The 26,872-nt window shown below is 40.5% G+C and overlaps 1 protein-coding gene across 9 annotated transcripts in view; it reads right to left on the bottom strand.

Moving 5' to 3' along the window:
- Positions 1 to 26,872, bottom strand: part of Evi5 (ecotropic viral integration site 5) — a 143,143-nt gene that overhangs the window by 18,227 nt on the left and 98,044 nt on the right. For 8 of the 9 annotated variants that reach the window (XM_057771085.1, XM_057771080.1, XM_057771087.1 and 5 more), the window contains one exon: positions 7,732 to 7,827. The exons of the other annotated variant lie outside the window; for it this stretch is intronic. In XM_057771085.1, coding sequence (XP_057627068.1) covers positions 7,732 to 7,827 — 96 coding nt within the window. The remainder of the gene's footprint in view (positions 1 to 7,731; positions 7,828 to 26,872) is intronic. 9 annotated transcript variants of the gene reach the window in all.

Here is a 26,872-nt window from a genome sequence, read left to right as displayed (position 1 = left end):
GCAGCCCATGCCGGCCTGGTGCTCTCGGCAATCCTGCTTCCCTCTCGGGTGCTGGAATCACAGACACGAGCCACTGCACCCAACCTTCTACGTGACATGCCTCAGTTTCCTCTTTTTCTTCTTGAGAGAGAATCTTACTTGTAGTTCTGGCTGGCTTCTGACTCGCAGTAATCCTGCTGCCTCCGCCCCGAGCACTGGACTTACATATAAGTCATCACGCTGCCTCAGGGTTTGTAACCCTTATACGGCCATCTGTCACGGATACTATAGGACTATCTCTTAAGACGTTTATTGATCAGCACTAATCAACATAAATATTCTCACGTAGCATGAAATACCACTTAGACACCCACGAACCCAGAAATGACAGACTAATGAAGGTTACAGGGGAAAGATGGGTACAGGGAGGGGAGACCCAACACTGGAACCTGCTTGAGAGAATTCACATTGGCCAAATTCACATTGGGAAGAGTATGGTCTCCAAGAGAAGTGGTCCTGAGAATGAGTTCCTACTACAATGGCAGGGCTCTCAGAAGCCAGAGGACGTAGAAAGCAGAGAGGCTCTTTCTCCATCAGTGTCCATGTTAGGCCGACTCTGAGCCTCATGGGACTATGCACAGCCAGGGACAGCAGCGAGAGCTCAACATTCTAGTCACTGCACAACTTCACTCACCTGCTCTGTGGCCAGGGTGCTATGTCTTTGGAAGAAATGTACTTGACCTTATAAATCTAAGTATTGGATCCAAACCCCATATTCTATAAATTGGCCTCTTGCTCTGGTTTTATTCTATTGATTTCTTAAAATTTTTTTAAAAGATTTATCCTATTTCATATGTATGACTTTTTTGTATGTATGTATGTATGTATGTATGTGTACCATGTGCATGCCTTATGTCCTCAGAGTCAGGAGAGTGCTGGGATCCCGAGGCTGAAGTAACAGATTATAAGCTACTGTGGTGGTAGGAGCTGAACCAGGTCCTCTGAAAGACCAACCAGTGCTCTGAATCCCTGAGCCATCTCTCCAGACTGTTCCTAGATATCCTCAGCAAATCTGTGTATTCCCAAGAACTCTTCTTGCTTTCTCTAAGTTCTGGCTTCTTTCCTCTTGTTTTTTATTTTGAGTTTTAAGCAGGGTTCTCAGCCCCACCCACCAGGGCTAATTTTTTAAAATTCTTATGAATTCACACCAGTTTCTAATGAGAGCAATACCACAGATGCACACACTTCATTAAGAAGGTAAAAGTACCTGTAACCAACAGCATACACAGGACTGGGCAGACCTTTTCATATAGTAGAACACAAGCCTGAATATGGGCTAAGACAAGGCAGCCTGTGTAGAATTAATAGTATTCCCTGAATGTGGCAAATTATGCTATTTTTTTGAGGTAGGGAATGAACAGAAAGATATACAGTCCTGTACACGGGAAAAAAAAAAAAAACTACGTAGCAGAAGTTTGGGTTCTTCAGAGAACATATTCAGCTGTTAGACTAACGTCTGCGGCTGTGTGGTCACTTGTTAGCAGCAGGTACGGTGAACTGTGGAGACTACTCCCATCCACTCCTGCTTCTGAAAACAGCAGCGGCCTTGGTCTAGAAGACACTTATCTCTAAAATTTTAGGGTGCGCCACCAAAACCTGAGGCGCAGGCAAGGTCAGGGGAATAATTTCCTGGTTTCAGATGAGATGAAAATCCAAACTTCGCAGAAGAAGGGAAGGAATACAAGATGAAACTGTATTTCTACTCTCGGGATATAATGTGCCCCGAGAGAAGTGGCTCGTTTTCACTCAAACAGGAACTTGTTGTATGCTAATAACGTGTACATATCATCAGGGTTGTAGGAGTGGGGTGCTATAGATGAAGCCCTTTGCAGAGACATGAATTTGGTCTCATATCAACAACTGTGTAATTATAAGTAAGTTCCTTAAGTCTTTGACCCTAATTTCTTTACATATCTAGTAAAACTCTACATAAATTTTAAAAACATTTCAGACCAGGCCGGGCAGTGGTGGCACACGCCTTTAATCCCAGCACTCGGGAAGCAGAGGCAGGCAGATCTCTGGGAGTTCGAGGCCAGCCTGGTCTACAAGAGCTAGTTCCAGGACAGGCTCCAAAGCCACAGAGAAACCCTGTCTCGAAAAACAAACAAACAAAAACAAAACAAAACAAAAAAAACATTTCAGACCTAAAATTACACGACTCTTAAATCTTGGCTGTAAGTGCTGCCATAGTGTGGGTCCGGTGCTAGACTGAGGATGGAGTGGTGAGTGGTGATATGGTCCTTAGTGAGCACCCATAATGACACACACACACACACTCTCACACACACACTCTCTCACACACACACACTCTTACACACACTCTCTCTCATATACACACACTCTCACACACACACTCTCTCTCTCACACACACACATACACACTCACACTCTCTCTTACACACGCTCACTCTCTCACACACACTCTCTCTCTCTCTCTCTCTCTCTCTCTCTCACACACACACACACACACACACACACACTCACAGGAGAGGGAGAGAACCAGAAGAGTGAGAGATGGATAAAACATATTCAAGCAACTAAGAAGACCATTGTGGCAGTGTCCCTAATGGCATCCTAAATGTGATGCCCTGGCATTCCTGGCCACAAGATGAGGGGTTCTGTCCCACCACACACCGTTGCCATGACGTGCTGCCTCAAAAAGGTCCCCAAGAACAGAACCGACCAATCACTGACTGGTACCTACATATCTGATGAGTTAGAATAATAAATTATAAGTTCATTACTCTTCGGCCTTTCACTAGTGGTGGGGCGCTAACTAACGTGAGTATTTTAGCATGCAGCACAGTGACATTTCACTAGTGGTGGAGCGCTAACTAACGTTAGTATTTTAGCATGCAGTACAGTGGCATTTCACTAGTGATGGAACACTAACTAACGTGAGTATTTTAGCATGCAGTACAGTGGCATTTCACTAGTGATGGAGCGCTAACTAACCTAAGTATTTTAACATGCAGCACACTGGCAGAATGTTTACTGCTATACACAACACCTGGGTTTGATTCCCAGGTTCAAATAAGTAAGAATGCAAAAACAAGCATTTTATGTAGCGATGTTGTTCTAAATAAAATTATACATGATAATTAAACTTAGTTTTAAAAACATAAATAGAAGTTCTAAGATTTATAAACCACACAGAACATTTAAGGATCTTAAGGCAATTTTCAGAGGTAGAAATATAATTGCTTGCTCTTCCTGGAACCTGTCCTTGAGCTTCTATGCTGAGCCAATGAAAGCAAGGCTAATTTTAAGGGTATACTTCTTTGTAGTTAGAAGCTGCTGCTCTGGGAAAACTAATCCTTTCCAATGGTTAAAAACAAATGACAACTTGTAACTTACATATTAATTTAAATTCAACCATTACCAGCCATCAGAACAAACAGGAAAACTTTTTATTAGAAAGTCCTTATTTTTGTCTCTAGAGCTACACTGATGTGGCCCATGCAGCTTGTGGGTAAGGACGTCAGTGCTATTCTTGGCTACTTCTTCATAAACAAGGCAACATTCTTGGAGCCCTGCTGTATCTAAAAGGAAATGAAGACGCTCAGAAACAAGCAGCAGAGAACAGGCACGCAGCTAAAGGTATGGCGGCCAGTAAGAAGGCTTGGTGGTGAAGGAACTTGCCACACAAGCCAGATCACCTGATTTGATTCCCTGGGACCCGTGTAAAGGTAGATGCAGAGATCAAGCAGTACAGTCTACTCAAGTATTTTGGGAGCTGGTTTATGTGTTGTTTTTCTGCTTTCTGAGGCACAGCCTCATTTACCTCAGACTGGCCTCAAACTACCTGTGTGCTGATGACTTTGAACTCATAATCCTCTTGTCTCCATATCTAAGTGCTGGGATTAAAGGTGTGCTAAATATTTTGGTTCTAAAGATTACTGTCCAAATCAGTCTTTTGTGGCAGGATCTTTCTGTAGTTCTGAATGGTCCTAAACCCACTCTGTAGCCTAGAGATCCTCATATTGTTGGGATTACAGGCATATGTCACCATGCCCAGCTACCAGTCTTTAAAATGTTTTTTATATTGAAAATATTCATCAAATTCAAATGGCTTTAACATCCATTTAAAATATACATTTTAAAAATTTATTTCTTCACAATCCTTGTATTTGTTCATGTGCATACAGTACAAATGCCCTTGAAGCCAGGAGAGGGTGTCAAGACCCCTGGAGCTGGCACAGAAGGTGATGAGCCGTCCAGGTGGGTGCTGGGAATCCCTGCTCACTACAGAGCAGCGAGTGCTCTCAACAATTAAGCCATTTCTCCAGCCTCTTACTAGTAATTTTTCAGAAAACGAATACAAGAAAATTGAACTATCAGAAACTGAAAAAAAAAATGTAAAAAAACAAAGAGGTACATTGTCATCTGATTATTAGTTTTAAAAATTCTACTTTAATAACAAAGCAAACATACCAATTAAAATTATATTAAGCATTTTTAGGGCATTAAGAATACTTTTCGGTCATATTAAACCACATCTTTGCTCAGGTGTACATAAACATAGGAATTTAAAAATGAGTGTTTACCACATATTTTCTAGTAGACGTCAGAAAAGCTTTGTTCATGGGTTTCCTTTTCTCACTCGAGCCTCTCACCGCCTACTTAGTGTGTAGAGACAATAACAGATCCTGTGACATGTGGCGCTCTACCTTAAGAAGGAAGCTTCCCCTTCTGGACAGCTACAAAGATGTTCTAGGGAGGACATCAGAGCTCATGTGCTAACGGCCACTCCTGAGGATTCAGATAATAGAGCTAATGTCTGTCTGCATAAATACATCGCATAAGGAGAGTAAGCTGAACTAGATTTGATTCTGGTTCAACCATTTGCTTCTTGTATACTGCTTGGGAAAATACTCAACCATTGTTGAGTCTTAGTGTGCAATCCACACAGCTGAGAACGATGCCACATTGAGAAGCGATCGTCCAAGGTCAGCGACAGAAAAATGAATCTTCTGACATGGTGAGTGCTCACCAGATATAAACCACCACTGTTTTATAGACCACCGATGTATGCAGACATTTATTAAGAACAATCTGCTTCATCGAGCTGACTAAGGGAAGAGGTCATGGCTATAACATATATGTGCCATATCTGCAGAGGAAGACAACTGTGCCAAGTTTCTCTTGGGCTGTCCTTCAGTAAGAACAAATATCAGGTGCTCAGGACACCAGGAGAGGACGTGGACCAATTGGAGAACTAAAAGTGGTTGTATCTCTGAAACTTGGGTTCTCTGCAAAGGGCCATCTCAGCCCATCAGGCAGGCCATCTATTTCAACCAGTATCTTGGTTTAAATTTTCACTTGTTGTTTAGCCTCTGTTGTGGATAAACTAAAACAGGCAAACGAACTAAAGTCTACTTGGGAAACACAAAGGAAAAGCATCTCCAAGTGATCACGTGAAGGGATTCCATATCCCCTTCCTTCCTTCTACTCGGTCTACTCTGATGACATAGGCACTGTAACCCTCAGTCGGATCCTGACTCCACCGAGCCCCCACCATGTTCTGAGCCTGTCTGTCGTCCCAGGTCCACTGCAGACCTTCCATGGCCATAGCCTTCTACCAGGGGCCTCCCTGTCGTCCCTCATCCCCAAGACAGGGTCTCACAGAGATCAGTCTGCCTCTGAGAGGTGTGCACCACTGTACTAGGCTTACCAGGGCTCCTGTGTGCACCACTGTGCTAGGCTTACCAGGCCTCCTAAAACCAGGATTTTGGCTCTTCTGACTGAATCTCACCACAAATTTATAATCCTTAATTTGAATCTAGCTTTTTAACAGACCACTATGCTCTGAAAATTAGTTTTCTCTTCAAGTTTATACAAGAAACTGCTTTCAAAATTATTAATACACAAACACGCACACACACATACACATACATGCTCACACACACGCACTCACACACACATGCGCTCTCTCGTTCACTCTCTCTCTCTCTCACACACACATGCGCTCTCTCTCTCTCTCTCTCACACACACACACACACACACTCACACACATGCGCTCTCTCGTTCTCTCTCTCTCTCTCTCTCACACACACACACACACACACACACACCTCTACCTTGCACATGCATACATAATTACTGGAGCACACCAATAATTCCAATGCTAGAGACTGAAGCAAAAAAGACTGAAAGTTTGAAATCACTAGACAACAATACAAGCTCCTGCTTCTGCAGATCAATCAATGCATTAAAGTGAAACCTCAGGTGAGTACTTTTCTATCTTGATGAGAAAACCTTTTTTTTTATTTTTAGCCAAATGTGACAGGCAAAATTAATTCCTGTTGATTGATTTTTATGCTAGTTTTAGAAATATAGTCAATTTATATATAATTTTCTTAATCCATCAATATTAGTTTTCTTATACTTTATGGGAAATTGCTTTATTTCAGTCAGAATTTCTTAAGAACATACTCTGGGCACAAGGAGAAGCTCCCAGAGGGAGGATTTGCAGAACACCCATAGTGACAGAGATAAAACAAGTTGTTGGCTAAACATTTACTAATAGAGTTCAAGACATACATAAGATCCTGATCACCCTCCAATATTACCAGTCATAAAATTCTAATGTTGATAGGAGCGGCCCTGATGTGCCCAAGGAAATGGAACAGAACCACGTGTGAATCTGTCAAATTTGTTTTCAGTTCTGTCTCCTCTTCACTAGGAATATTCACTCTAACTACCTGCGGGAAGTTATTTCACCAAACACTCAGCCTCAACCGAAAGATGCAAGGCAAGGAAAGGGTAATGTCCACACTTGTTCCTTTGAGGTTTAGATTCATCTAGTGGTCAAGGAGTTTCCTTTTTTCCTTTTAAAAAGCAAATCAAGTTTATGCTATCCTTTCAAATCTCATCATGGTGAATAATATTATTTTATAAATATTCAAAACAAGCACTCGGGAGGCAGAGGCAGGCGGATCTCTGTGAGTTCGAGGCCAGCCTGGTCTACAGAGCTAGCTCCAGGACAGACTCCAAAGCCACAGAGAAACCCTGTCTCGAAAAACCAAATAAATAAATAAATAAATAAATAAATAAATAAATAAATAAATAAATAAATATTCAAAACAAGAAACACAGTTTTATCTGTATTGCTGAATACACAGCATGAGAAAAGACCAGGAAATCGACCTAAGCTGCACTAACAAAAAGATCTCCAGTCACAACAGATTAGGTTAAATAATAAGTTAGTTTAAGAGCCAGTCAAATTCTGAGAAATTTCATTGGCTGAATGTTAGAGATTCTAGGTGCCAGTTTAAAAGGCTAAGAAATCTGTTGAGCTGATATGAGGCAAGTATCCTTTTTTGTAATCTCAGTAAGAACACCATGAAGGGGGAGAAGACCTTCCTCCACCCAACGGCAACACCACAAATCCAGTCAGTTAGGGGTGCGGAAATTTTAATATAACTGCAGAATATTGAAGACATGGGTAACAGCCAAGTGTTTTCAGAGCACAATTAAGAAAATAAGATACATGCCAGGAATTGATCATTTTAAGTTATTAAAGTTTAAGGCAAGTCCTTAATATTTGAACATAAAAATCTTTGCTTAAAAAGGCACTCCTCTGAGCTGCTCATAACTATGTCATAAATTCAGACAGCGTCCAGGCTGAAAAGGTCAGTGATAAGTGTTACATCAAGAAAGGAAGGAAGAAGAAGACACTTATCGCTCACCTCATGAGTCAGCTCTGCTATCTGATCCTTCAGCTCCCGAATGCACTGGCTGGAGTCGGCCCTGCTAAGCTGCCCTTGGAGCTTGCCCTCTTCTTTCTGTTTTGCGACAATAGAAACAAAGCAAAATCAGAATCAGCAACAATTTTCACATCAGGAACTAAAATATTTTAAGCAGAACATGTCCTGGATTTGTTCACAGGTCTCCATCCTTACTTACATTTTTACTTTACTTTCTGCTAACTCTACTGGGGACTGCAATAGAAAGGAGCTCATGAAATGTGCTCCAGCCCTTTGTACTTACATCCAAGTTAATGATTCTGTTCCTAAATTCTTTTTCTTTTTTTATTGATTTTTTTTGAGCTTTACATTTTTCTCTGCTCCCCTCCCTTAAATTCTTATTATAAATTTTAGCTGCATCTGATTTTTTGATCATCCCATATTTTATACATAATAAAACTGATTATTTACAATTTATATTTATCTGTGCATGTCTGTGTGTGAGTCTATACATATAAGCACAAGTGTCTATCCCAAAAGAGGGTGTTGGATCCCCTGGAGCTGGAGTTACAGGTGGTCGTGATCTACCATGGGGGTGCTGGGAACAGAACTCAGGCCCTCTGCAAGGCTGTATGTGCTCTTAACCATTGAACCAACTCTCTTTGCTCCTAAAGTTTGTTTTTAAACTTGTTTTGGTTTTATATATTTCTCATTGCACAAAATTAAAACAAATTAAAATGAACAATTTATACAAAATTCAAAATTCCAAGGACAATAAAGTTAAATATTTTGCTTGCAGTCTTCAAAATGTTTCCTTGTGTGCACAGACACATGAACATTTCATACATACAGCTGCAGATTCATGTTTCCTTGTGTGTACAGACACATGAACATTTCATACATACAGATTCATGTTTCCTTGTGTGCACAGACACATGAACATTTCATACATACAGCTACAGATTCATGTTTCCTTGTGTGCACAGACACATGAACATTTCATACATACGGCTACAGATTCATGTTTCCTTGTGTGCACAGACACATGAACATTTCATACATACGGCTACAGATTCATGTTTCCTTGTGTGCACAGACACATAATAACATTTCATACATACAGATTCATGTTTCCTTGTGTGCACAGACACATGAACATTTCATACATACAGCTACAGATTCATGTTTCCTTGTGTGCACAGACACACATGAACATTTCATACATACGGCTACAGATTCATGTTTCCTTGTGTGCACAGACACATGAACATTTCACACACACAGCTACCATACATACAACTGCAGATTCAAGTTTCCTTGTGTGCACAGACACACATGAACATTTCATACATATAGCTACAGATTCATGTGTCCTTGTGTGCACAGACACATGAACATTTCATACATACGGCTACAGATTCATGTTTCCTTGTGTGCACAGACACATGAACATTTCATACATACGGCTACAGATTCATGTTTCCTTGTGTGCACAGACACATAATAACATTTCATACATACAGCTACAGATTCATGCTTAAAATAGAAATTTAAAACATAGCTCATACTCTATATTTACTAAACTTATTTAATATTTCAAATAGATTGTTATTAAATATTTTTAAAACATGGTATTTGATCATTTATAAATGTTTAATTACTTTTTTATTCATTCCACTTTTTAAACATTTTAAAGGCACAGAAGAAAAAACCAGCATAGGCAACAGAAAATGACTGGTGAACGCTGCACTGGCCTTCAGGGTGCTCATGGCTGTCCTTACTCCTCGGATCCACACTAACTCTTCCTCTTCAAAGTAGGAGAGCAGGAGAGCAGAGCACAGGGGAGCACACAGGAAGGAAGAGTGCAGCCGGGAAGAGGCTGTGGGGCCGGCGCTCACTGAGATGAAGCCGATGACAGACACTACAGAGGAAGCAGTCTCCGTCCCAATCCCAGCGGCACTGGAGATGAACTTGTAACAGTCACTCAGTAAGTGTCTTAAGCAATCCTTTGGTGTGTGGCTAACTTTCCTATCCTATAATATCTACAATCTTGATTAAATGAGAAGTGAACTCTCTTACTAGGAAGACGTGGGCTGTTATAACATTCAACACAAATAGGATGATTAACCCAGGATAAACTCTTAGAGTGTGAGGAAGATGGTGAAGAGCAGAGACCTTGGGTTTGGGGGCTGGAGAACGAGCAGAACAGCAGTTTATGCCACGCTCGTCTATGGCGGGGGGGGGGGGGGGAGAACACCTGCAATGCAGACACTACTCTGGTGAGACAGGAACGCCTGTTTAAACAATGGAGTCCAAAGGTGGTTATTAGGGTTTAGCTAAAAATAAATTTCCTAGAGCAGTGGATTTTTCTGGAGGAAAGATGGTCCTGATGAAAAAGGTACATCTGAGAAGCTTTACGATAAAAAGGCAGAGGAATGGAGGCATGCCTCCGTGGTCAAGAGTACTTCTTCTTGCAGAGGACTGTGGTTCGATTCTCAGTACCCATATGGTGGCTTACAATCACCTGTAACTTCAGTTCCAAGGAATCTGACACCCTTTCTGATCTCTGCAGGCACCATGCAAACATGTGGTCTACACACATACATATTTACATAGACGCAAAACACTCATAAAATAAAAATAAATAAGTCTAAAACAAAAATTTAAATAAAAACTATTTTTCTGAAAAAAGAGGCATCCAAAATACATATGGACTCCCCCCAAACCAACAAAACTCCCAAACCAACAAACAAAGGCTGAAGATAAACCTCAGTGGTGTTGTGCTTGCCTGGCACAAGTGAGGTCCTAGGTTCAGTCCTCAGTACCACAAAACCTAACACACATGTCCCTTACACGTGTACTTACTAGACAAAAGGAATTTCTGAGGGGGAAAAAAAACCTCTATTCAATTAAGTCTGATGATATAATGGACTAGGGGATAACATTTAGATTTAAATTTGAATTGCAACATGAGTAACAACTGTTAGGCATGAAGGGTAAACTGGGGTGGGGGAAGAAGGCTGAGCAGCTCCAACAGGAGCCCAGAACACTTGTCACGAGTCAGCAGCACACCAGTCCTGCACACACACCCATCAAAGTGCCCTGCCTTAGTATTGGGATTCAATATTCTGCCTAAGGAGCTATCACTGATACTTTAAAAGTGGAAACAAAGAGTCAGAAATGCCCCAAATGCTATTTAATGACAAATGTGTAAATTTGTCATTAAATAAATAAATCTATAAATTCTTGATTTTTAATGTCCTACAAACAGGCTTTCAGTTAAATATTACTCTAAAGCATCTTTAGTAAAGACCCTCTTTTAGTGTAAGAGCATAATATATATTCACACATATATTGAAGAACTATAATATATTCTGAGAATTACATATTAATTAACAACACTGTGAAAACAATTCATTCAATTACCTAATGTTTAAGTCTTTTCCAAGTATTTTATGGCTTCCTACTTTCGAGCAGTGTCATATGTTTGTTTCTGATAAGCAGGGGGAAAGTGTCAGCTACACTAATAAATCTGCCAGAGACTTTCATTCTTGAGGTTTTCTTCTGGTTCAGCTGGTAACAACAGATTGCCAGTTCACTGGTTTACTAAAGAAACAGCTCAACACTCCATGAATGCGCTAAAGAGACCTTGCACACACACCTTTTGTCAGATCGCAAGGGTATAAAGTGGTATTTGTTAACAGGCACAGATGCACATCCTGTTAGCTTTGCCATGAGAATGTCTACATTAGGATTTGAGCTAAGCCTTAAGTCAAAGAGTCTGTGTATGAAGCTTTAACAAAAAGGTTAACAAATCAGACTGCTAATAATATGAGTGCTTAGGTGTCCAGGAGCAAAAAATAATAAAGCTTACTTTGAAATGCATCAAAAAATAAGAAGGTTAGAATGATGGATAAATGAATATCTGGTAAAGCAACAGAAAAATTAAGTAAACAAAATATTAACAGGATGGAGACAGTGACTACGTGTGCTAATCACACAGTGCCTTCACTGTCTGTATATGTTCATAACACACAGGAAAGAAATCACACTAATGCAGAACAATTCGCTCCCCTTTTCTCCACACCACTTGCTAAAAAAGTACACATGGTTCACACTTTATCTTGTTTCTAAAGGTTTGCTGACTATGCATTAAAATCTACCTTTTGTGCTAAGTACGGTGGCCCACAACTATAATCCCAGCACTTGGTAGCTGGAAGCAAGGGCATCCTTAGTGTAAGAGCAGCCGGGGCTGAACAGACCCTGCCATAGGGGTGGGGGCTTAATACAGCTCAGTAAGCGTGCAGGTGGAGGACTTGAGATAGATTCCCCAGCACAAACATACAAAATAAATACAAATCTGCATCTTGTTCCAGTAATGAATACGACTGTCATTGTATTTCCCTAGGAATTTAAAATGAAAAACAGTAAGATTAAGTTATCCCTTTTCTAAACTGTTTAGAGAAGTGTTTTATAGTTCAGTTTTTGAAATTTTTGCATATGTATAATGAGAGGTCTTTAAAACAAACCCCAATCCACAACATAAAATGTATTTTTTACAACCTTTATACTTTGGTTTATTTCTATAGAACAGGCGACCGAGCCTATACCCCACACGTCAGAGGTGGCCTAGCATTAACCTCCTCTGCAGACACTGATGTGGACTGGACCCGGCTTACTCTGTGGCTCAGCCCTGCAGCTGGTCATCTCCAGCCTAAACTCCTCCGTGCTGTGGCTACAGAGTGCACAGCACTCCTCACTCACGTACACGCTACAACCTCACTGCTCACATATGCAGGAGTACACACATACCTCACTCACGTACATGTTATAAACTTATTATTCACATATGCAGAAAATACTTTTCAATCAAATTACATTAGATTGAGACCTGTCAAGAGGTCACACATGGAATTTTTCACTTGCTGCACTGTGTCATCTTCAAAAAAGTTTATTTTAGATTTTCAGATTAGAGATATCCAACCTGTATCATATGCCCAGAATAAGAAGATATAGTGTAAAACTTCACCAAAAGTTTTAAAAGTCACACTGTTTGAGCAACCAGTGAACCAATCTCTGCCAAACAATGTGATGAACGTGTCTGCTAGACTCCATCAGCCTAGCTACGAGGTTAGGATGTGATGAGGCCAACCATACTCATTGCCCTCCAACATATCCCAGAGATGAAGGTGACAGCCTACTCTAAACTAGATTCTGGGGGCTGGGTGTGCATCTAGCTCAAGCTTCAGAACTGTGTTTTAAGAAAAAGCAACAAACTCTACACAGTAAATTTTAATTTCTTAATTTATATAGCTTAGTCATCATACAGGTTGGATATTCCTAATTTAAAAACCCAAATGCTCCAAAACTGGCCGCTTTGAACGCTGCCATGACGCTACAGGTGGGAATGCCCCGTGTGGATGCAGTAACTGAGGATGACGGACACTCATCTGTTCACGGATGCGAAGCTCATCTAGAAAAGCAAAGAAAGCGGAGCCTACAGAACCATGGTTAACAGCAACTGGGATCCGTAGTCAAAGATCCCTGAAGTGATGTGGGTTCCTGATGTGGGAGTGTCATATATCAATCTGTTGATTTCATTGGTTAAGTAATAAAGAAACTGCTTGGCCCTCATAGGTTAAAACATAGGTGGGTGGAGTAAACAGAACAGAATGCTGGGAGGAAGAGGAAGTGAGCTCAGACTCGACAGCTCTGCTCTCTGGAGCAGAGGCCATGCTCCCGTCTCCACAGCAGATGCGATGAAGCAAGCTGCCAGGTCAGACATGCTGAATCTTTCCCGGTAAGACTGGTGCTACACAGATTATTAGAGATGGATTGATCGGGATATGAGAATTAGCCAGTAAGGGCTAGAGCTAATGGGCCAAGCAGTGTTTAAAAGAATACAGTTTGTGTGTTGTTATTTCGGAGCATAAGCTAGCCATGCAGGCGACCAGAGCTGGGGTGGCAGGAACACAGCCCGCAGCTCCACACAATAGGTTCCCCTCTGCATGCTGGGCCTTGGACCTACAGCAGGGCAGAACAGAGCTAGGCAAAGAAAACTACTAAATGCTGGGAGAAGGAAGGAGGAGTTTGGAGACGCAAGTTGCCAGCTAGAACCTTACCGGTGAGCCACAGCCATGTGGTGATACCCAGATTAATAGAGATGGTTTAAATTAGGATGTAAGCGTTAGCCAATAGAAACTAGAGCTAATAGGCCAAGCAGTGATGTAATTAATACAGTTTCTAAGTGACTATTTCGGGAGCCTGGGTGGCCAAAGACGAACGAGCAGCCTCCTACAACACTGAAGTGCAATCTACTTCTAAGACTTAGGAGTTAATAAGGGGAAATAAATCTCTATTACTTAAACCAATTTAGGTTGGATTTTCTTTTAGCCACAATAAAAAATATACACTCTAAATAAACATTCTCGAATCACTGTTAGTAACAGAATGCTTTCTTCCAGTTCCGCTACCACTTTCACGGCGCGCTGCTCCATACTGGTCTTAGCTAGCTGATCCCTCTCTCCAAGAGTTTAGCTTACTTTTGAACTCAAATCTCTTTCATACTTAACTCAGCTTTTGACAAGGTTTCTCTGTGTAGTCCTGACTGGTCTAGAAATTGCTCTGTAGACCAGGCTGGCCTCAAATTCACACAGACCCACCTGCCTCTGCCTCCTGAGTTCTGGGATTAAACGTGTGATCCACCCCGCCCAGTTTAGAAAATATTATTTAAGTTTGATAATATATGAAGAACTAAAAAAAATTGTTTAAGATCTAAGAAAAGTCCACACATATGAATCCTGTGACTAAAAATTAAGAAATACTCTAAAGAATGAAGAAAAAAATCAAATATTTGATAAACAAAGTAATTCTCTGGACATACAAAAGTGTGTTTGTGTGTATGACAGGGAATGAAGGGGACTGTCGGACAGTACAGCACACCGAGTGTCCCGGATGGTTACTGTTCTCAGGGGTGACACTTGTGTTCACCTGACTGCTGCTGGCGACCTCAGTCACACTCAGTTATTTTGTCCCCTCATCACCGGAAGCTCATTCAGAGGAAGCAGCAGGAAGAGGCAGACTATGCTAAGGATGTTTCACTCTCTGGCGGCTTACTAGAAAATAGCAGCAGCTGCTGGATCCCTAGAGGTGAGAAAACACGCATATGCAGTCATGTGTCAGGTCAGGCGGAGGGGGAACCTTTACTCAGAGACAGCTTCACCTGCACCTATTGTACACCAACACATCACCAAGATTAAAATCAAATGCGTGCATCGAGCCACGCTGAAAAGAATGTTTTAAGGTAACAAGAGTTTGCACATCAACTAAGAGACATCATTGAGCTGCTTCGACAGTGGCTGGAAAAGTGAGTTCAGTGCTTTTAGATATGACTGAGACTGGGAAGGCAAGAGAAAGAAAAGACTTGTTCAAGTCTAGAAATTTAGCCAGACCGATTTTTCAGATAAATTTCATGGGGTATGCCTAAAAGGCCATTCCTGTTTGTTTCTTTATCTGTTTCAATGTTGGTTAAAACTTACCCTATCTTGCCACAGGAAGGGCACTTCCTTAGACAGGAAGATAGCTGATTTTAAAAAGCCATGTTTCGATCTAAAAGTTTTAAAATATTCTACACAATCAGATCAGCAAGTTTTGTTTTGAAATTTTGACCCATTAGATCTCATAACTGACCCACTAGATCCAATAGCCCAGGTAGCAAAATACTCAAAGACCTGGAGGCAAATAGCAAGGCACCTCGTCTCTCACATCTGCCCGAATTTCCCCGTTTCAAACCAAAGTAGTGGCTATCATGACATTTACTACCACATCCTTGATTATGCACTGTCTGAGAATAAGGAACTGTTCTATATAACTTGGCCTACAAACATTACAAATGTCTAAATTAACAGTAATTCCATAAACCATCAAACCTAATCAACTCCCTGAAAGGACTGAAAAGACTGAAAATGCCTCGTTACCGTCTAGAGACAAACCCAAGTTTGTGATTACAATAGGAACTTTACTACTTTTAGCCTTGTTTTATCTACAATAATCCCTCTACATATTTAATTAATAACTTTCAAAAGAGTCAAAATGCAAACCTGTGCATTGTTCAGTCAAGAGCACTCAGAACTCTAATAAAACTCCAAATAAAATACTGTTTTAAAATCATCTTTCAACACAAAGAGAAACCATAGTAAACCAAATATAGTGTCTATTACATGGCAGGTACTCAAAAAAAAACCAACCAAACAAACAAACAAACAAAAAGAGATTGTTACCTGGGCATGGAAGCAGTGGATATAATCTCAGCGTTCAGAAGACTGGGTATAGGCATTCAGAATTAAATTGGACAAAATTCTAACTTATGTACCTATGGGCTTTTGTTTTGTTTCGTTTTGTTTTTGAGACAGGGTCTTATTATATAGCCCTGGCTATTTTAGAACTTGCTTATGCAGAACAGACTAACCTCAGATTCACAGAGATCTGCCTGCCACTGCTTTCTAAGTGCTGGGATTAAAGATATGGTCACCATGCTGGACAACAACTAGTTCTTAAAAAGAAGATAATTCAAATACTGATAAGGGCCTATACAATATAATATACAGTCCTGAGACAACAATGGGTACAGGTGTTTGCTGCCAAGCTGAAGACTGATTTCAACCCCAGGAACCCGTAAGGAGTAGACAAGGGGTCCTCTGATCTACACGTATCAGCCACGGCACACTCGAGCACACACTTACATACAGAGAACATAGAGATGAGATACAGTAACTGGGGAGGGAGCAGGCTACGTTACAAAGATGACGGGGAATCTCTGAGTCAGTGGGAGACTCCAGGGAAATGTAAAGAATTGAAAATATAAGAAGCAGCAAGATCAACAGCCTTCATACAAACATGAAGACAACTGCGCACAGTGCTGCATGCCTTTAACATAGAGGAAAAGGCAGGCCCCGCTGGACCCAACTTGTGAAGGTAAATGTGGTAAAATGTACCAGAGTAGCAGGCAGAAATCAAACAACCCAAAGGCTCTCAGATAAGAGAGGGAGTGTGACAGTCTCCTGCGAACAATTTCCTTTGCTGCTCTTCCTTTCATTTGGAGGTTATAATTCTTGTTTTCTTTCTAGCAATGATTATCTTAAAGTAACTTAAACATACAGCTATTTAAAAGTTACAGCAATTAGATAACTCATAGACAGAGATATCCTAGGCTTGTATCATTGAGCCTTCTATTTTCCTAAGAGGCAATACTGCAACATTTTTAATGAGGTTCAGTATAAACACTTCAAATTAATTTTAAGGCAAACACACTGTCTTTTGAAAATGAACAGTCATATCCTAATTTATTTAAACATGTATATTAATATGCACATAATACATACAAATGCACATATTTAATTTTTTAAAACCATGTTCATGTTTGCATATGCAAAATGTGTGCTATTACACAAAAAGCCAGAAGAGGGTGCTAGACCTCCTGGAGCTTTAGTTACAGGTATTCAGAGCTGCCAAATGAACCAAACTCTAGTGCTTTGGAAGAGCAGGAAGTGTTTTTTTGCTGAGCCATTTCTCCAGTCCCCAAGTGTGCATATTTTAAAATATATCATTGTATGTATGCGATATTTAACAAACATGTTCATGAAACACATTTGTAACAAACTTATAACATGCTAAATGGCTAATTGTCTCAATTTTGTTCTTTTTCATTTAGTATGTCTTATACTATTTATTCTTCTTAAAAGATGTGGAAGAGCCGGGCGGTGGTGGCGCACGCCTTTAATCCCAGCACTTGGGAGGCAGAGGCAGGCGGATCTCTGTGAGTTCGAGACCAGCCTGGTCTACAAGAGCTAGTTCCAGGACAGGCTCCAAAGCCACAGAGAAACCCTGTCTCGAAAAACCAAAAAAAAAAAAAAAAAAAAAGATGTGGAAGATTCCAGAGAATACTGAAGTCTAACCATTCTACTGAAGGGTAAGATTACAATTGTTAAAAACATGGTAACTTGATTCAAATTCTAACACTAAAACACATACACATACAGATACACACCATAAAAACAAAATAAAAACACTGTGTTAAAACTAATTTTGTGTCTATGCAGCTATCTTAAGAATTCACAAAAAGGGCTGGAGAGGTGGCTCAGAGGTTGGGAAGACTGGCTGCTCTTCTAGAGGACCCAGGTTCAGTTCCCAGCAACCACATGGCGACTCACAACCACCTGTAATGAGATCTGGCGCCCTCTTCTGGTGTGCAGGCAGAACTTCGCATAAATAAATAAATCTAGAAAGAAAAAAGGAAGGAAGGAAGGAAGGAAGGAAGGAAGGAAGGAAGGAAGGAAGGAAGGAAGGAAGGAAGGAAAGAAAGAAAGAAAGAAAGAAAGAAAGAAAGAAAGAAAGAAAGAAAGAAAGAAAGAAAGAAAGAAAGTTCACACAAAGCAAGCAAAAGGCCTGCAGACGGCTCAGTGAGAGCCTGGGCAGAGCATGGCGGAAGAAGAGCTGACTCTACAGAGTTGTCCCTGCGCTCCATGTGCATGCTGTGTTGTGCACACACCCACACTCACACCCATCCATGCACAGTAAAAAAACAAATTAAATTTTAAAAAGAACACAAAAGAAATCTAAAATAGAAAAATATATAAGCAGTGGTTAATAATAAGTTTTAAAATGTTTAGAGATTAATCATATGGGGGCACATGCTAGAATTCAGCACTAAGACAAGGCGGAAGGATCTGAGTTCAAAACCAGCCTGGGCTACACAAGATTCTGTCAGAAGGAAAAGGGGGGGGGGTGCTAGAGAGCAGCTCAGCATTGGCTGCTCTTCCCAGCTACCGCACGTCTATAGCTCACAGCGGTCTATAACCCCAGTTCCCAGGTACCCGACATCCTCATGTAGGCAAAGCAGCAATGCACATTAAAAACAACAACTTCAGTGTGTAACCTTCAGTGGTTTATTAGTATCATCCAGTTAATGGTTTCTAGCTTACATGTATGTACTGGCTGCCCTAAGTCCCACTGGCTTTCTCCTTTCTGAGTTTTCATCAGATGTCTGACATACAATAAATTTTTCACATGCAAACAGTTATTAAAATTTTGTTTTACTTTTAGAGTTTGAAATAATTATTTATTAGACCTTGACAGCTTAGTCCTGTTAAAAGGAAAAACACTGCTTACAAGTAGACATCACAGCCATAAAGGAAATAACAAAAACAATTAGTAATATCCCCATGTTCTTTTCATAAAGATTTCAAAATAAATCTAAGGTTATACATAGGATGTGGGTTTTCTCTGGGAGTAGTATCACAGAAGGCTGTGGTATAGCAGGGTCATGACTCAAGGCAGGTTACTCAGTCTCAGATGCAAGTGGAGAGCTTACATTTTACAAGTAATTTGTTACAGCTGCAGATGAAAAACTCAACCAAAGAGGAGGCTGCAGCTCACCAAGACAGTCACGCGCTGCTCTCTCTGGTGAAAGCCAAACTCCTCTACAAAACACTTTGAGAAGCCTCTCTTTACTATTTTAAAGATTGAATAACACATTAATGGCTGTATTATGAAACCAGGCTCAACGGTCAGAGAGGCCACAATGTTGCCTACAGCGTGGTTGGAATTCTTCAGCTCTATTTTGTCGTTTTCAACTCAACTGCTAAAGTCAAAGGTCTCATGAACTGTGACTGCACACGGAATGACTGTAAGGCAGTTGGCAGGCAGCACCCTGATTAATGGACGGAGTAATACTGAAACATCAAGACTAACCACTAAACTTTAATAAGTGATTACTGATTTATAACTCAGCCTCACAAAGAATTTAATCAGAACAGTAACTGTGGTAAGTGGTAGCCTCTCCATGACTTCGTGTGACTCATTTGAAACATCTAAAAACAAATCACACTGATCTGTACAACTGATGAATCCTCAAAACAGTTTCCTGTAACTTAAAGTCATAGACACGAAGTTTGAATAGTCTTCTTAGTAACCTGAAGAAAATGAAAATACAATTAGATAATTATAAAATAAAGACATACGTTCTGAAATACACAAAGAATGATGTTCTGAAAAGTATAGAAGGAAGAAATTAGATTCATTTTTCCTAGCTTTTTTTCAGAGACCTACAAAGAGAAAGACACAAGAGATATTTCTGACAAACATACAAGTGAAGAGATCAGGTTTCACACACAAAAAGGTGGGGAATGTTTCTTATAAGTTGTAGTTTAATTGGCAATGAATTAATTTTGTTACAGATATTTAAAACTCTACGTAATTCTGAGTTCTTAAAAAGTAGGAAATCAGCCGGGCAGTGGAGGCGCACGCCTTTAATCCCAGCACTAGGGAGGCAGAGCAGGTGGAGCTCTGTGAGTTCGAGGCCAGCCTGGTCTACAGAGCTAGTTCCAAGACAGGCTCCAAAGCTACAGAGAAACCCTGTCTCAAAAAAAAAAAAAAAACACAACAACAAAAAGGATGAAAGCATATGATTTCTGGAACAGTCTTAGATTTAAAGACAGTTTGAGAAGACAGTTCATACACCAGACAGTCTCTTACATTCATTAGCTATGGTGGTTAAGATTCATGAGCCCGTGTGACAGTAACTATGAATTACATACACGGTGTACTCAGATCTCCTCCCTGTTGTTTCTAGGCCTGGCTTTTCTACTGTTGCCAGTCTACCGAACACTGTGTGTCATGGCTTTGAGCTATACTAACAAGTGTCTGCAGAATGTGTGCACTGGAATCTGTCTGCAGCAAGAGGGCCCTGAATCATATAATAACCCTAATAACTAGACACAAGCGAGAGGAAGTGTCTACACCCAGCTCTCTGTGTTGTGATACAGTTACAGACTACCTGTTTCCAAATTTAAAAATGCCTGAAGTAAAAATGTCCTGAAAGACAAAGATCTTTTATTGTTTAATTAAGTTGTTCAAAATAAAACAATAAATAAATATACTTCAAGAGTCAGATGAAATCTTAGCAAACAGAGCTAAGGTACAGCATTTAAATTATCACCTGCTGTGCAGCTAGTTTAGGAGGCTGTAAAGTATAAATCAATCACAAAGTTTTATGGAGAATTCCATGGTTCAGTAACTTCACACAATTAAAAGCATTAATATTTTAAAGGTGATAGTAAAGACCTTATCACTTCCTTTCCATCTCTGTCAAAAGTGCAGGCTGCTTTGGGCACACTGATTTAAACCTAGATCCCACATTTGCTGTCAGAACAGAATTCTGAGTGGGCGTTTCTAAGCCATCAGTAGTTGGGGTATTGCCCATCTGAGGCATCCCTAGAGGTTATCTGCTGGGCAAACCAGCACAAGTGGGTAAACGCTACAAAGTACCAGGAAGAGGACCCACGCTGGATCTGCGCTACCTGTAACAAAGCCATGCCAACTCAAGGGCTTACTTAGCACAGAGTCTCTAACGTGTTTTTTTATAAACCAACATGTTTATTTTTTAATAACCAAAATATAATTCAGTTCCAGGGTTAAGTATCACATGGCTTTAATCCTCATCTATTTTCCTCAACATAACTGAGCGAAAATGAACTTTCCTATGCTTTGTCCCACTACTTGAAAATTAGGGACAGTCCTGTGGAGCCACATAGAGCAAAGGTCAGGCAACATCTGGGTCAACAAAGCAGTGCAGACTCCACTAACAGGAGAAACGTTGGTTTCTGACCATTCCCACCGACATAAGACAGCACACACCTACAAGCACTATTATGAATGAGGTTTAGTTCAAGCCTTGTATTAAATGTTATCTGACTGATCCCTCAAATACTTGAAAACCTTTTAATGACTTTCCGAATTACTCAGAGAAAAACCAAAACTTTTAGGTTCTATTTCTTTTTCAGATTTCCTCCTTTCCCCCATTCTCCTCCACCTGAGACTGTTCACACAAGCTCCTGACTCTGGACAGCCCTTGTCCTTACTCAAATCTGCCCGTCTTGGGTCCTCTGGAAGAGCAGCAAGTGCTCTCAAGCCCTCTGTGCCTCGTGTCCTCTCTAATGAGCCTCACCTGGCCACATCAGCGGAGGATCACGCGGTCTCAATCCTCTGTTTTCACCGGGACAGACATCATCTTCTAAACTGCGCACCTTATGACTCACTTTTTCTGGTCATCTCAATGTTTTCTCTACCACTAAGCTAAACGAGGAGAAATTTTTGTATTCTGTTTACTAATCCAGGTAGTGTTTGAATACTGACAGACATATCATAAACACTCCATAAATCTTGGCTGACCTGAAGTTAATACTCCACCTAAATTCATAATTTTACCTGTTTTTCACGTGTACACTTTTTTAAGTGGGAACAACATTTAAGATCAAAAATGGTATTTCAAGAAATAAACTGTTGCACTCTTTCAATAAATAGGAATACTTTGACTATCACTTTATGATGTTAGAAATAATGAAACCAAGTAACAGTTCTTCCCCTCAATTAACTTCAGGTGCACACAGTGGGACAGAAAGCTGAAAACCATTTAACAAGTACAGCGAGTGCGACAATGTAGCGGAGCTACAGAACAGAGGAGTCAGGAGAGCAGGCATCATCACAGAGAGACAAACACGGCGACTGAGATGAGATTAGAGGAGACAGAGTGAAGCAGGGAGATCAGAAAGGCTGCGCAGCACCGTGGTTTAGCACAGCATGTGTGCACCTGGAAGAAGAAGATGGGAATTGGGACAGATGTCCTGAGGGGAAAGGAATAGAAAAGTTTCAAGTAGTGAATAATTATAATTATTGTTATTACAGGAATTATTACAGGAGACAATCTATTATGAAAAAAATGTAAACTACTCTACCAAAATGTTACTATGCTAAAGAAAAAATGTCTTAATTGAAAAGAGTAAGTGTGGGTTCCCTTATAAATATCAGCTCACTTTTTTTTTTTTTTTTTGGTTTTTCGAGACAGGGTTTCTCTGTGGTTTTGGAGCCTGTCCTGGAACTAGCTCTTGTAGACCAGGCTGGTCTCGAACTCACAGAGATCCGCCTGCCTCTGCCTCCCAAGTGCTGGGATTAAAGGCGTGCGCCACCACCGCCCGGCTAATATCAGCTCACTTTAAAAATCTTCTCTATGCTTCAGTCACTTCAATTCTAAAGATGTTAGCCATTCCTGTCCTGTACGGTGGCTGTGAAGATTACACTGGAGAGCAGACTAAGAGATGAGAGCGGAGCTGGGAGTGTTGTGTCCACAAGCGCCAGCTGCTTGTACCTGTGTTACTGGTATGCTGGAATATTTAAAGTTGCCAGTATGGAAAGTACATTTCTAAGTACAATAAATCCAGAAACAAAACGCTGAACCAGGGTTGTACACCCATGCAGAAATGAGAATATTTAGCTCAAGGGATCCAACACCATCCTCTGGTGTCTGTTGGCACTGGCATGCACAGATAGATATTCAAATAAAAGCAAAAATATCCACCAGTGAGTGGGCTGCCTGGCATGGTGGCAAAGGCCTGTAATCCCAGCCCTTAGAAGGCAAAAGAGGATTAGGACTTCAAGATCATCCTCTAGTAAATTTGAGGCCTCCAGCCAAAGTGGGAAGGGCTGAGGATGTAACAGTGGCAGAATATTCGCCTGGCATGCAGGAGGCCCAAGATCTGACCCTAATACAGATGTGGCAGGGAGAGAGGGAGGGAAAGAATGAAAAGGGAGAAAGAAGCTATAGGTAGGAAGAAGTACCGAATCCCTGTGCTATTGCACAGCACAGTCCTTGCGATAATAAAAATTACTGTGCTCTCAAAACCCAGAGGAACAACACTGTGCTTTCTCCGTGAAAAGAGAACATGCACCAGGCACAGTGAAACAGGCCTGTAATGCCAACAGTTACAATACCCAGGCATGGGGATTGCGTCAGGTGCAGTGAAGCAGGCCTGTAATGCCAACAGTCAGAATACCGAGGCATGGGATTGTGTCAAGCGAGTGAAGTAGGCCTGTAATGCCAACAGTCAGAATACCGAGGCATGGGATCATGTCAGGCGAGTGAAGTAGGCCTGTAATGCCAACAGTCAGAATACCGAGGCTTAGGGATGCTAGTTTTATTTACAATTTGGGGTTTTGAGACCCTATCGCAAATGAATAAATGTCTGAGAAAATAGATGTGTTTAACCAGATTTAAACAATACACAAAGCATAAACACATGACATAGTAATCCACGAATACAATTCAATTGTGGTTTTATGTATCTGATAAGAACAAATTTAAGACTACAGTAATTAATAGTTTAAAAGACAAAGCAGTTTAAAGCATAGTAATTCAGACTGGATGCTGAGGCTGGAGAGATGGCTCAGCAGCTAAGAGCACTTTCTGTTCTGCAGACCCCGCTCCACTCGTTCCTAGAACTCTGTCGGGGGTGGGGGGATCTCAGCCTTACATAACTCCAGTACCAGGGCATCATCAGGCATGCTGTGCACACCCACACATACAAGCAAAATGCTCATGTACAAAATCCTTATTTTTTTAAGATCCGACTGTTATTATGACAGAAAGCTGGGCCCAGGCTTGGTGGCGCTTGGGAGGCTGTGGTGGGAGTGTCACAAGTCAGAGGCATAAAGGAAAACTCAGTATGATGCTGTCCTAAGTTTTAAAAAGAGCTTAGACTAGTTAACTTCATGTTAGACTGACTGCATACAATGCACATGTCACTGAGGTAAATCCTTAGCACTGAAAAACAAATAAATAAATGAGCTTTATCTGAGAAAGTAACAGATTGGAATGAAGTGAGATACCTATATAATGACTAAGGACTACCCAAAGATTAAAATGACATACTAATTTCTTACACCTGATGCCATTTTGGAATTCAAAAACTGACTTTTATAGATAGAAAATATATTGTCCCTAAATTAGCACTGTAGCAGAATGGTGACCAGAACACCCATTAGTAACTAACTGTGTTAACATTAGCACTGTAGCAGAATGGTGACCAGACACCAATTAGTAACTAACTGTGTTACTAACAGGTAACATTCTGTTTAAGAAGACGTTACTAACAGGTAACATTCTGTTTAAGAAGACGTGTAGGTAGCAACACATTTGAAAAACTTTCAGGAAGGAGAGAGGCACACACCTTTAATCCAGCACTCACAGAGGCAGGTGGCCTGATCTACCGAGTGAGTTCCAGGACAGCCAGAACTACACAGAGAAACCCTGTCTTGAAAAACAAACAAACAAACAAACAACAACAAAGTAGTTTCAGGGAAAAGTTAAAATCACTATAAGACTTTCTAAACTAAAACAGTTCCTTCAAAAGTAGGGGCAGTATTATAAACAATAACAAACAATTACAGATGTCATAATGTCAAATAATAACATGCAGGTGGACTCAAAACTCCACAGTGACCTAAGAATCTTTAAAAATAAATTTAATAAATTTTAGTCCTGTATGTATATATACATGCATGTGTGTATATATAAATATTTATAGAATATTACAGAACTTATAAAAATTAGTCTTTTTCCTTTAAGTATATTTATCAAAGTATAGTTTTTATAATTATATTTAAAAGCAGACTTTAATTATAAGAATAAAAGATTATGTATTATATATAACAATGATTTAACACATGAAGACTTTGAGAGAATTTAGTTTGTGAGAAATTAACAAATGCCAAGTCTGGTGGTGCACACCTTTAATCCCAGCACCCTGGAGCTACAGGCAAGAGGATCTTTGTGAGTTTCAGGTACCAAGGCTACATAACATTAACTGGAACCATTAATCAGGAGAAAGACAAAACACAAAGTCTCAGTCCCCCTCCAGTGGAACTGAAATGATTCGAAATGTTTCCACAACTGCGAATGATCTCAAGTGCAATATTTTATAACTGGAAAAAGGGTTTCAGATTTAAACAAAAATAATTTAAGAGGTTTTTTTCCTTTAAGACATTATCTCTGTGTTAGCTCATGTTGGCCTTGAACTTTCAATCTTCCATCCTCTCTACAAAGTGCTGGGACTGCATCCGATCTGTGGATCTTAATCTACATTAAATAAATAAATGTTGAGCCATTAAGTGAATTAACAGCAAGTCAGATCAAAAGAACAGTCCTCAGTCCTGGAAGAACAAGGAAATTGCCTCAAAAGTAGTAGAATGTACAAAAACCTAAGAAGAAAACAGTATGCAGAGGGTCCAGAAACCTGCAGGAGCACAAAAGCCCCAGAACAGGACACGCTTGACACACTTGAGCACACTGGGTGCAGTGCTGAACGCGGGAGAGGAGAGGATGGAAACAGGAGTCTCGGGGATAACCACGCGGAGGAGTTCTGATGTGATTGCTCGGTTTGTTTTAGGAAAGCAGCTCTGGTAACGAACTGCTAGACAGAGACCTGCAGTGGAGGCTGGAAAATGGAAAATAGATGGAAGAATTCCAACTGCTTCAGACACAACAGCCAGGAGATGGACTAAGGGTGGGCAGGAAAAAACAGAAACGCTAGGACAGATTCAAAATGAGGGTTTTCAGTTTTGTTTGCAGGCAAACGTTGGCAGGTGTTAGCTACTAAAGCTGAAAACTTGAACACCTTACACAGGCACCTCTGGCCCGCATTTCAGAGGGTAGGAAAGAAGGTCCTGAAGCTATTCCAGGCTGAAAATGTGCTAACAAACAGTCCAGTCATCAAGACTCAAGATACAAAGACACAGAAGACTTGGGGCACAATAGGAAAACATCTGATTTCACAGAAGTTGATGGGTTGACGAGGGATAAAGAAAATGTCCATGCATACAACGGGAGGCTACTCAGCCTTTAAAAGGCTGGGGCTGCGCTAGCTCTGACTGTGCAGCCTGTAATCTCAGCACTCAGAGAGCAGAAGCAAGCGGATCATGGGGTAGAGAACAGTCTGGGCCATATAAACTTCTAGTCTGGGCAGCACAGTAAGATTCTGCCTAGAATACCAAAAGTAATAAATAATGACAAAAAGAAATGCTATCATTTGTGACATGGATAAACCCATGTGCTCACTTATACTGGAAACTGATAAAGCAGACCTTATAGCAAAGTAACAATATAATGATTAGCACGGGCTCGGCACAGCAAGTTAGAGAAAAGATGAAGAATATTCCATACATCTTCATTTCATTTTTCATAAAACGATGTAATATGTAGATTTCACTTTTAAAAACATGCAGAATATGAGGTTCTTCATTTTAGTAAGTATTTGAA

Source organism: Chionomys nivalis, chromosome 6 (genome assembly GCF_950005125.1).
Source record: "Chionomys nivalis chromosome 6, mChiNiv1.1, whole genome shotgun sequence".
Lineage (NCBI taxonomy): Eukaryota > Metazoa > Chordata > Mammalia > Rodentia > Cricetidae > Chionomys > Chionomys nivalis.
This window is presented reverse-complemented; position numbering and strand designations above follow the sequence as displayed.